This window comes from Littorina saxatilis, linkage group LG17, assembly GCF_037325665.1.
Source record: "Littorina saxatilis isolate snail1 linkage group LG17, US_GU_Lsax_2.0, whole genome shotgun sequence".
In the NCBI taxonomy this organism is placed as follows: Eukaryota; Metazoa; Mollusca; class Gastropoda; order Littorinimorpha; family Littorinidae; genus Littorina; species Littorina saxatilis.
Genome location: NC_090261.1, coordinates 23050915 through 23064221, shown reverse-complemented (window position 1 = coordinate 23064221; position 13307 = coordinate 23050915). Strand labels below are relative to the sequence as shown.

At 40.5% G+C, this 13307-nt stretch overlaps 1 protein-coding gene across 1 annotated transcript in view; it reads right to left on the bottom strand.

Moving 5' to 3' along the window:
• LOC138951935 (transcription factor p65-like) overlaps positions 1 to 10641 on the bottom strand; it is a 28959-nt gene extending 18318 nt beyond the window's left edge. The window contains exon 1 of the mRNA XM_070323497.1: positions 10281 to 10641. Within this exon, the coding sequence (XP_070179598.1) occupies positions 10281 to 10329 (49 nt within the window). The 5' untranslated portion in view covers positions 10330 to 10641. The remainder of the gene's footprint in view (positions 1 to 10280) is intronic.
• Between the last annotated feature and the right edge of the window lie 2666 nt (positions 10642 to 13307).

Here is a 13307-nt window from a genome sequence, read left to right as displayed (position 1 = left end):
CCTTCGTTCTTCTGATGATGCTCGACTTCTCCGTCAAGGTCGCTTTAAACGCAAGGCTCATGGCTTCTGATGATGCTCGACTTCTCCGTCAAGGTCGCTTTAAACGCAAGGCTCATGGCTTCCGCACGTTTTTTGTTTTTTTGGACCTCAGTTATGGAATTCACTCCCCTTTCAATTACGTCACTCTCCATCCATTTCATCTTTTAAGTCCAATTTGAAAACTCACTTGTTCCAACAACACTACGGATAGTTCCTTAGTAAAGAGTCTGGGGATGTGAGATGTGCATGACTCTGTGTTGTTTGAATCTGACAGTGATTGTATGATTTTTGTATAGGCCCTACATGTATTGTTGTCACGCGCTTTGAACTTCTGATAAGGCGCTTTATAAATGCCCGTTATTATTATTATTATTATTATAACTCAATGTAAAATAAAGAAATGCACCATAAAAATATTTTTATTTTTTGGCTGGGGAAACCCCAGAAACCCAGTGTCACTGTGTGCCTGTGCATTGCGCTCTCAAAAGCGGAGGTACAACCAATTCTCAGTTTCACTTAGTTTGACGAACACTAAGGTAGATATTTAACAAACTGTATGAGATACCAGGCAAGACTGGCGTCTGTCAATACTGAGTTCAGTCCAATCATTGCTTGTTCGTCACACAAGTTATGTCGCTGACTAAATCCTAACTGTAGTTCTCAGTGAGTCATTTTCAAAGACTGCTGTTTACGTTTTTGAAACGTAACTTTGTTTCACAAAATGCACGTTTAACTTACTTTTAAAGGTACTGAACTTGTCAAATCCAGGTGCACGGAGCCCCTGGGGCTTTTAGTCATACCTCAGGCAGCTATCCGTTAGAAGAACTACCAAGTTTCATTGACTTGCACCCAAAGAGTCAAGAACTCCGATTTTTTTACGAATTAATTTCGTACTCGGACCCGGCTGGTCTTGACCTATTTTTGGATCTAAATTTAGATCAGGTAGATCACCACATCATGCACAAAAAGACACGTCACAAGCAAACTATGTCAGACGTCATCATGAGTTTGTGTAAAACAAAATGGAGGCCGGAATCACTCAGTTGAATCGAACTCCGACCAAACACCACGTAATAACTAGGTTAATGTATGCACTCGCGTGAACAAGAAACTGTCGAGCTTCACAGATGTCGTCGTTGGGTAGTTTTGGGTTTGTTTTACTACCATAGGAGGATTTTTGAACTGTAAATGCACTCAGCTGCAACAGAAACGCAAAACGAAGGCTGTGAGCTCCACTGTGCCTTTAACAAGTTCCAAAAAAAATGTTCAGTTTCCTTTTTATGCTCTCATTCAGAATGAAAACGTGTAGTGATTTCCAGTGCTGGCTATCCCTAACCCTTTCTTACGATTAACATTTACAACAAATTTTGACTTTTCCATAAATGGACACCCCCCCCCCCCCTCCCCCCTTGTTTTTAAGGCCCCCCAATTGAAAGCCCCCCCCCCCCCCCCCCCTTTTTAAGACCGGGCCGCCTTGCTTTTCTGCTGTTCAAACCGGTGTAACACGAGAAAATTACTCCCACGAGATTTTTACTCCGGAGTAAAAATTTCGTACGAAAATGTTACTCCCTTTACGAAAAAAGCACTCCCCCATTACACGAAAAAATTACTCCCCACGACAGGTGAGTTCCGACTAAACATTTCGTACACAAATGTTACTCCCCTGACGAATAAAAAACGAATAAATTACTTCACCCTAACACGAGCAATTTAACTTCCCATGCCAGGTGTACGAAATTTATACTCCCTTGTCCCCTGTTAGTCTTGGTGGTGGAAGGGGTGGAAGGAGGGTAGCGCGACATTCGTTTGCGCGAGATCACATTAGATTGGCATTATCCCTTCGCCCGCATCCCATTTTAGCATACGAGATTTTTACTGGAAGTAAAAAAATGGGGAGTAAAAATCTCGTGGAGGGAGTAATATTTTCGTGCCTTGGGGAGTTCTTTTCTCGTACGAAAAATTTACTCGGAGTAAGAATTTCGTACGAAATTTTTACTCCGGAGTAAATTTTTCGTGGAGTAAAAATTTCGTGTTACACCGGGAATTTGTAAATTTACCTTCATTTCAAGACCCCTCCCTTTTATGGCCTGATCAGTTTTCTCAGATTCTTAGAGATCGTACAAGGGGGGTTCAGCTGTTTCCCGGGAAGTAAATTGAACATTATCACGCAATTTCTCTTTTACATTTTAGATTATCTGACGCTCTCACGACGGTCGCGCGCCTCTCAGTAAAAGAATCGTCACACACGACACATTCTCGCTTTGTTTTGCATCTTGATACTGTCAGTATTTGCTCAGGATGAAGCTGGTTCAAGTTACTCACCTGGCTCGTATCATCGCACTGTATCCGGCAGTGACTGATACGGTTGAGGAAAAAACTTTAAATGCATAGATATAAATAGACTAATTACTATATCTCTGTTTGAATGCAAGCCCAAGTTAGTATTCCTTTTAGCACCGAGCGCCGCTAGCACTCGACTGAGACTAAATAAAAAGGCGGCAGTGAAGACCGTCTCAGCAGTGGTTAATGTTTGATCAGAATTAATACTAAGTTTGAGTTTACAGTGTTTGAGATGCCGTTGTTCGCTTTTGGGAATAAGCTATCATTTTGTGCGTAAAGCGAGACTTTGTATGTGAATTTATTTTGTAGATTGACATAGGTGTTACTCAGGACATTAGCTCAACAAGAGAATTTATCACTCATATATTACACCCTGCCTATAATTGTGTTGAACATGACTTTTTTTTCTCCGTCTTACGTATCATGTCCTTGTCTTCTATGTATTTTATGACAAAAAGCAAACAAATTGCCCGAATAACAACATCTTGGGTGAAATTCTCATTTAGCACAGAAAGCAATCACTCACAGGCTGTTTATTTTTAGTATATGCCTACATGGAAGGACATTCTTATCACAAATAAAAGCTTGAACAGATCTCACCCGAGAAGGAATACACCTTTAACCCGCAAACATTCATTTGACTGTTTTAAAAACCCGCCAGGGCTAGCATCTATCTATATATATATATACGAGACGACTACTGAGTGTCTGTGTGTCTGTGTGTCTGTGTGTCTGTGTATCTGTGTGTCTGTGTGTCTGTGCGCGATGCACGGCCAAAGTTCTCGATGGATCTGCTTCAAATTTGGTGGGCTTATTCAGAGAGACCCCGGACACAACCTCATCGATGAGATATTTCAACACGTGCTCTCAGCGCGCAGCGCTGAACCGATTTTGGTTTTTCTGTGTTTTTCTCTGGATCCATTCCCAGTAACTCTTCCTTATCTTCTCCAGTGTTTTCAGCGTTTATCTCCCTTCCTTCGTGTGGCGTCAATCCATATTCCCGTTACTACGTTACTATTTTTAGAATGTCAAGATTGCACCCGTAAGTTGTCCTTACTGTAAAAGTGAAAAGGTCGAATCAATTTATAGCCACGCGAAAAATACACTGTCATCTATCTCTATATATTTATAGATATAGATATACATATATATATACGGCTTCTGTGTGTGTGTGTGTGTGTGTGTGTGTGTGTGTGTGTGTGTGTGTTTGTGTGTGTGTGTGTGGGCAACACCTGTGGATTGTAGAGTTTGTGATGTGGTCTGGTGGCTTTTGGTGTGTCTGCATGTTCAGGCCTTCCTTCGAGAAGCCATAACAGTTCTTCTCAATCCCGTTTGAGTGGACTTCGCCTTCAAAGGTGATTGTGGTGTTTCGGCACTCGGTTACATTTGGCGTCGTCGACAGCGATGGGACTCGACATGAAATGTTCAGGCCACTGAATCATTTTCGTGCTGTTCCCATTCCACCTGGGAGGGACCTAAGCTTGGCGGGTCCATGGTTCGGAACTTTGGGGACAAAGTTCATTCAAAGGGGGTCGAGTGTGACAGGGAGACTACCGTCGTCCTTCACAGCAGACTCTGCAGAGTTGTTCGCCTTGGAATTTGTGGGCTTTCCTTGCATGTACGCCTAAGTTGTCCTCACTGTAAAAGTGCAAAGGTCAAATCTATTTATCGAAAAATCCACTGTCATCTATCTCTATATATTTATATATATAGATAGATATATACGGCTTCTGTGTGTGTTTGTGTGTGTGTGTGTGTGTGTGTGTGTAGGCAACACCTGTGGATTGTAGAGTTATCTGTTTGTGATGGGGTCTGGCGCCATTTTCTGTCTGCATGTTCTGCCATAACAGTTAATATAGGGCTTAGAAATAAGCTCTAAAATTCTCAATCCCGTTTCAGAGGACTTCGCCTTCAAAGGTGATTGTGGTGAACCGCCACGCTGTCTGTCTCTGTCTCGCGATTCACCCGGCTAAGCCGGGTATTCCTCTAGTCTATATATATATATACGACTAGTGTCTGTCTGTCTGTTCGCGATGCACGCCCAAAGTTCTCGGTGGATCTTTTTCAAATGTGGACACCGTATTCAGCTACACCCCGGACACAACCTCATCGATGAGATATTTCAACACGTGCTCTCAGCGCGCAGCGCTGTGCGCGCTGAACCGATTTTTGTGTGTGTGTCGGGATCCACTACCAGTAACTCTTCCTTATCTTCTCCAGTGTTTTCAGCCGCGATTATCTCCCTTCCTCCGTGTGGCGTCAATCCATATTCCCGTTACTACGTTACTATTTTTGGAAGGTCACTGCACGTTACTATTTTTAGAAGGTCTCCAGTGTTTTGCGCGTTTATCTCCTTTCCTTCGTGCAGCCTGGTATTCGGCTCTACTTCTTCCCGGCGAAGCCGGTACCCGGCAAAGCGGGTAATCATCTAGTAATATATAAATATTTCGCTTTATTTGGTAAGGAGGAATTGTGTTAAATATCTCGACGCACCTATTCTTTCATTCTTCCTATCATTCTTTCTGGTATGTGCAAACCGGAATTATTGCTTCAGCTCATAAAACATAAGGCCTGCCAAAAATAATTCGCAACTGTATTTTTCTTATAAGAAAAAAGAAAGAAAAAAAACTTTTCCACCCACATGTATTAAGCAACAAAGGGAATATATCGCTTTAAATGTAGACGTGTGCAACAAGAACAAGCGAGAGCAAATGCATAACCAATCTCCTGGCATCTGAGAGAATTACAATCATACACGCATTGAAATGAATGAATCCATGGAATCAGCCCCTTTGTTTCTTCTGCCTCATTCGGTTATGATTTTCCCAACACCATGCCAGGATAGTATGTTTTAAAACAGTTCATACAGTTCATTCATCAAATGTTATTAAATTGTACTGATTTTACGGAGTAAGCGCGCAAACCACACCCAAGCTTAACTTACTGCAGACAGAAAAACTTATGACGCGTACACTGTACTTTTATCAGACTTAAAAAGACTTGATAATAACGATTTGTCCGCTTTCATGGCCCTTGCACCGAGCTATAACAAGTCATTGACGCCTTCGGGCGTGCGTGCCGCACGCGAGCGTGCCTTTCTCTTCTCACGCGGATCAGTCTGTTTTAACTGCCTGTCTGTGCTTCTGTTCGTTTGTGTTTGTTTTTGTGTCAGCATGCCTTTAGCGTACACGTACACACACCAATGGCCAGTGCCTCAGAACTTTTTGTTTTTCGTTTAATTTCATTAATTTCAAGCATTGCAAAATTCAATTAGTACTCACACACCCGTGACCGAACAGGTCGGTTTCGATACTAGAAAGTGTATCGTGCATACTTCAAGTACTGTTTGACGTCATAGCGTGTGTAGCGTGATTGCTTGCTAACAATGAAACTAGCAAGATTAAAACTATAGGCTACACGGACACTATAATCCTCTTTGTGTGTAAACAAAAATCGTGAAGGATAATTAACGCCCACACCTAATTAATCTTTCTCTCGGCCAAAATTTTAAGACATGATCAGTCACCACCTAATTATTAAAGCTGGTTTAATTTTTTTAATTTTTTTTATCCTATTTGTGTGTAAAACAAAAATCGTGAAGGATAATTAACGCCCACACCTACTCTACCTTTCTCTCGGCCGAAGTTTGAAGACATAATCCCCTCCTTATTATCAGTTTAACGCTGGTTTACCTTTTCCCGAACGGTGATAGAAATTCGAAGTCCCCGTTCACTTGATTTGGCGTGAACGTTTACGGATCTAACCAATGCGTATTTCAGCAAAGGGCGTCTTGAACTTGTCGGGTTATGTCATGCCGGGGAAAAAACCACTGAAGAACTGAAGTGGCGGCAATTCGTTTTACTTGAAAGTTTTCCCTTATAAATGACTACTGCCAGTTGACACAGAAGACATCTTCAACCCAACCTTTGAACAGTTTTGATCGGTCAGAACCACCGAGTTATTTATAGATAAATCTAAATTTAACTCAGCGGTCAGACTTTAAAAAACAAAACGTAACAAACTAAAAACACATTGAAATAGGTTAAGATCTTGGAGAAAGTACGTTTTCAACAAGTCAGTCAAAACAAAACCATGTGAGCCCGGCAACGCTACTTGCTATGGCAATTTTTGTGTGGTTTTTGTTTGGTTGGTTTGTTGGTTTGTTTGTTTGTTTGTTTGTCTTGTTGTTTTTTCGGAGGTGGGGGAAGGGGGTGGGGCGGGGGTGCTCGTAGATTTGATAAGCTATTTTGTGTGTGTGTGTGTGTGTGTGTGTGTGTGTGTGTGTGTGAGTGTGTGTCTGTCTGTGTGTCTGTGTGTCTGTGTGTGTGTGTGTGTGTGTGTGTGTGTGTGTGTGTGTGTGTGTGTGTGTGTGTGTGTGTTTGCGCGCGCGTTTGCGTGCGTGCGTGAGTGCACATGTGTTTGCTTTTCAGTGTTGTTTTGTTTTGATAAGCCTTGCTTTTATTTTTGTTGGTCATCGTTGTTTAGATCCCGAGCACAAAAAATACTATGTCCATCTGTCAACCTCAATCTTTCAACAACAACAAAAACTTCCTCTTCCTTCTCTTTTGGTCTCTGCTTCGCATAAGGGGAAATAAGAGAGAGAGTTTAACAACGAATCGGACAAGCAAAGTGACAAAAAAATTACGTCAAGGCCACCGATTTGTAAACACGAACCCGGCCAACCACAAGTCCAGCTAGCCTATCCGAATAGTGCATTGGACACGTGTAAAGGTCGATTGGAAGGAAGGATGTGCACAACAAAATATTATTAATGGTCTTGTACACTACATTGGGGTGTGCACGTTAACGATCCCACGATTGACAAAAGGGTCTTTCCTGGCAAAATTGTATAGGCATAAATAAAAATGTCCACCAAAATACCCGTGTGACTTGGGAATAATAGGCCGTGAAAAGTAGGATATGGGCCGAAATGGCTGCGATCTGCTGGCCGATGTGAATGCGTGATGTATTGTGTAAAAAAATTCCATCTCACACGGCATAAATAATTTTTTTTTTTTTTTTTTGTGCTTAACGCTTAGCCGACCACGAAGGGCCATAATCAGGGCGGTGCTGCTTTGACATTTAACGTGCACCACACACAAGACAAAAGTCGCAGCACAGGCTTCATGTCTCACCCAGTCACATTATTCTGACACCGGACCAACCAGTCCTAGCACTAACCCCATAATGCCAGACGCCAGGCGGAGCAGCCACTAGATTGCCAATTTTAAAGTCTTAGGTGTGACCCGGCCGGGGTTCGAACCCACGACCTCCCGATCACGGGGCGGACGCCTTACCACTAGGCCAACCGTGCCGGTACGGCATAAATAAATCCCTGCGCCTTGAATATGTGCGCGATATAAATTGCATAAAAGAAAAAAATAAATCCCTGCGCTTAGAACTGTACCCACGGAATACGCGCGATATAAGCCTCATATTGATTGATTGATTGATTGAACGATGTCAGTGTGGTTCCAAAATAGACTGGTATTTCCTCCCCAAAAAGGAGTTGTATTTGCTTCAATGACAGACCAAAAGCTGAAAGCTAAACGTAAACCTATCAGTAATTGTAATTGTTCTTAACTCAAACAGCCTGCAAAAGGCTTCTCGCTTCACGATTAATTTATTTCCGATTCTAAAAATACACATAAAGAATTTTTTTTTTTTTTTAAAGGTTGTCAATTACGTTTTGTTTGGGACTGCATGTCGTTTTGCCGATTATTGCTCATACACAGGCACATGAAGTCGACACCAAAATCTAATCATTGTTCTGATTCCTTATGCAGAGTGACGCCGTGATATTACTTAGATAGTAATACACTGTATTACCATAGCAAGAAGCTATGTTGTCCCATTCCTTGCCTAATCCAAACAAGCCAAGACAATAATTATGCAAATGCGTCAGATTAAGCGTGACTTGTCAACTGTAGGTATGCAAAATCAGGGTGCCCAAGTCGATTGCATGCTGTAGTTATTACTAGGCTAGTTTGAACATGCACTTATTTGTAACCCGGAACCTCCGCCACCCCGATCTTCACCCACCCCTACCCCCCCCCCCCCCCCCCCCCCCTCCAACGCCCTCATCACCCACCCTCCCCCACTGACTATGCCTCACTCCCACCCCAATCACTTCGATCGATCGTCCCTCTCCAATGATCGATTGACTCGTAGCCAATAGTCAAAAGTCAATATATATTTATTTCAAAAAAACCCTAGGGTTACATGAATAAAATAAATAAAAATTGCAATAAACACGACAAAAAAGATATATGTAATGAGACACAACATTTCTAATTAACCGAAAATAAATCAAGCTTAATTCATAACAAAATAATTGTAATCATACATTTTTTTCATTTTTTACAGGAATGTATATGTTTTTGTGTGTGATCAAATAATCAGAACTCTTTCAAAATACTCTTAATAAAATATATTAAATGCAATAACTTTCGTTTCTTTGTTAATTCAAATAACTGTTTAAATTTAACTGCATTTGAATTTCTACGAAAATACAATGGTAACAACCTTTTCCTCACATTTTCAAAAAAATGACACTGAAATATATAATGAAATTCATCTCCGAGTTCTCCAGACTGGCATTTAACACATATTCTTTCGTTATGTGGTATATTTAACATTCGGCCTTTCTGTATAGGCAATTTATGATTTAATGTTCTAAAACGTAAAAAAGAGAGTGCTGGGTTATTGGGTAAAATGTTCAAATAATGTTCAAATATAAATGTATCTTTAAACAATCTATAATTCAAACAAGTTTCTTTTTCATTTTATTCTGAAAACCACGATTGTATATATTGATCTTTTAGGCATTGCAACGTTTTCAATTTAAACCATTTTTCGGAACATCGTAAATTAAACTGGTCATGCCAAAAACCACTAAGACCAAGGGCATTTAAAGTTGTTTCAACATGTTTTAAATAGGGTGCTTCATATATGTTATTTACATAGAGGCGATGTAAAAAACGGTACAATACATTTGAAAACTTACTACTATTATTACAATCCACCAATTTAAACCAAAAACTAAATATTCTACTTTTTACGAGGACATCTAGTGGAAATTTGCCTAATTCGCCTAATACCATACACGTTATACCATAGCGCTATCACAGCTCAATCTTACGAGCTAATCGTCCTGTCTGACTTGGCAAATCGTCCCGTGTGACGCCCCTCTTAGTAAGTGATCGAAGCAATACTTTAAAGCACCCAATCAAATCAAATAAAACGAAAGTAATTTATTACAACCGTGTTTTTAGTTTGACAGGCGGTTCGACAACCTTTCCGTGTTCATGATCACATCATATTTGTTTATTTGATCACCACACAATTGTAGGAAGTACTGGAATACAGTTTATCGTCTTCTTTCATTTATTTTGTTTGTTGTTGCTTTGTTTTATTAAATTACATATTATTTTGGAAGATGCTTAATTAGCACTTAAAACCCTTTTTTAGGTTTAAAAATGCGTTTCTTGTAAAACAAGATGAGAATACAGGCAAAAGAACATGACATGCAAAGCAAACAAAGAAAGATTAAAAGAAAGCAAACAAACGAACACGTGACATAGAAAATAAAACAAAACACGGAGAAGAAGAAGAAGAAAAGACGAAGGAAAGAAACAAGATGTAGGGGCCTACAACATAATGAAGAAAAAGAGTAAGACTGAAGGGAACGGGGGGGGGGGGGGGGAGGAGGGGGAGAAGAGAGAGAGAGAGAGACACACACACACACACACACACACACACACACACACACACACACACACACACACACACACACACACACAATTTGCAACAAAAAGGCAAGAAAATGTAAAGAATAGAAACCAGCAAAGACAACATTTAAAGTCATTTTGTTGAAGGAAAACATTTTTCTTTTCACTTACCCGTAGTTGGTGCATAGAAGAAGTGAGGGAGAGGAGAAGAACCCTCCATTCGACAACGGGCCGACGTCGACCTCTTGTGAGTCTCTATTTCTTCTCTAAATTAACCTTCACCAGCAGTCGTTAGTTGTCGACTGAAACTCGTCAAGCTGAGCCAAACAAGTCACAGTATGGAGAAATAATCACTCAGAATTAATCACTGCGTGTCTGTTCCGATAGAAGCCTACACTGGTTATGTCTTCCCCGTGGTTAGCCGGAATGACAGAACTCGATCTTGCTCCGCATGGTTTTTATAATTTTCCTTACAAAAGCTGAAAGCTCGCAAGTAGGCTATCTCTCTCAGCCTTCAAACCTACGCACAGTTTTCTTTTCCTCGTGTTGTCGATAATATTTTAACTGAGCCGTCGAGTAACTGGCAGAGACGCAATTCAGTTGCTCAAATGCAAGTAGGAGGATCAATGTTATGTTGACGGCACGTAATGAAAAGAGTGCTGGAGAGAAAACCAAAAAGTTTTGTTACCCGATTGGATATGCCCTGTGCCATTTTTATCCCACCGTGTTAGTGGGAATGGGAATTCGAGGCAACAAAAAGATCTAAAGTTGATCGTGTTTCAGTGAAGTTTAGCTAAGAATCGGGGATTTGAATCATTATTGACGTGACTTCATTTGGCTCAGTGTAATGTGTATCAACTGGTACTTCCACGCCGACTAAATTGCGAAATGCTGGCACTGACTGATTAGACACACGGACAGAAAATAAAGTAGAGTAAGCTATGTCTGTCACTGGTCATTCCCATGCACACGAACACAATGGCATAAACGCAACGCGGCAACATTCTCAGAAACACACACGCGCGCACGCACGCCGCGGCACACACGCACACACACACAGACACACACAGAGCACGCACACACACACGCTCACACACACACACACACACACATACACACACACCCCACACACACACATACACACACACACACACACACACACACACATACACACACATTGTGACATTAACTGGATTAAACCATACTGTGCTTGAAAGATTCAATTCAACCCGGAAAATGCAGAATGACACTACTTTCTCAGGTTAACCTTAAGCGAACCAAACATTGCAAAATTCGATGTAATATAACCCATATATTTACAACCTGTTAACAGGATGGAATTCTAATTTTACACTGTAACTGATAAAATATATTTTCTAATTTAGTTGTGACATTAGAATCGACATAAAGCTGCAACAATTTTAGTAAGCATAATTCTAAATAATACTAATACATGAGTGCGCCTTGAGTCGCCTTGTGGTGAGATATGTGCGCGTTATACATTCTCGTATTATTATTATTATTATTATTATTATTATTTGAATTTACATTTTTGTGTTTTTATGTGTGCGCAAAGCATACTAATACCCAAAGACAGTACACACCCCCCTCCAAAACACACACACACACACACACACACACACACACACACACACACCGTCACACACACACACGCACACAAACGCACCACATTTTGGCTTGAGTGTGTAGGCTATATGTTACCTGATTTACCAGTAAAGTGTGTACTATTTTTGCTCATTTATAAGTCTTCTTTGTGTGTGATCATTTGATTTTAGGGTTTACATTTCCACTGCAGTATTTAAGTAATTTATTTTATCGTTATTTTTGTGAAAAAGTCGGATACCCGACATTCAACCTTAGAAATTAGCGCGTAATGTTCTTTATTGTGTGTCGATTCTTGGCATAACAGGTCTTACTTTAAGACAATTCGTATCATTTTAAACACTTTTTCTCAGGAGGAAACAACATAAAACAATAGAAATACAACAAAAACAAACAATATTAATGCATTCGCAGAATGATTTCGTGTTTTGTTTTTGTTCTCATTGTTTCATGTTCGTGCGTTCTTCCTTTGTGCTTCTTCCTTTCTTGTCATGCGTGCATGTGTCATTGTCAGTTCACGGCGAAGCAGAACCGATTCATTATTACTCAAACATCGGTCAGTGGCTACTTTAGCACGGAAGCGGCAATGTTTAGTGACGTGTTGTGGAAGCTTACCTGTGTGATGCTGTGTGAAAGTGACATTTTCATCAGTAAGACTGGTCAGTATGAGTAAATCAGTTGCTCATTATGACTAAATATGAATAAAAAATGATCGATTTAAGTGAGCGACTACTGAAACACATATTGTTGTTCTTTATCTGAACTCAAATAAGTTCAAGTGAGTACTAATTAAGACATGATGCATAGCAGTGCCTAAATAACAGACAGGAACCCCAAACAATCTGAATCCAGCTAGGTCAGTAGATTTGTCACAGTGTGGTCACAACTCATTTGCGATACATGTATTGATAAACAAAAATATTGTAGCACTGAAAGGTTCGGTCAACAACAACAAAATCTCCAGAAAGGACAAGACAATGATGATGATGATGATGATGATGATGATGATGATGATGATGATGATGATGATGATGATGCATCATCATCACTGATGATGATCATGATGACATCTACGATATTTATTTATGCAGTCGATACGCGTAAAGGTCAAGCTGCACTGTACAACTTTGCGTGCAGCGAATTGCATTCAGCGTGGAGCGAGTTACATAAACTTAGCAAAAACATCCATTTTCGTTCCCCAACTAAAACATTCATCCCGTGTTAATTCATTCAGACTTTCCATTAAAGATTCTCAACTTGGCTATCTGACACACTTTTCGGATCAACATTTTTTTATTTGAAAGGGGGTCACGTGACCGTCGCCCAAGTAAGGGTAATCCCAAAATTTACGTAAGGTACCAATTAACAAGTCGCGTAAGGCGAAAATACAATATTTAGTCAAGTAGCTGCCATTTTTCAGCAAGACCGTATACTCGTAGCATCGTCAGTCCACCGCTCATGGCAGCCAAAGGCAGTGAAATTGTCAAGAAGAGCGGGGTAGTAGTTGCGCTAAGAAGGATAGCACGCTTTTCTGTACCTCTCTTTGTTTTAACTTTCTGAGCGTGTTTTTAATCC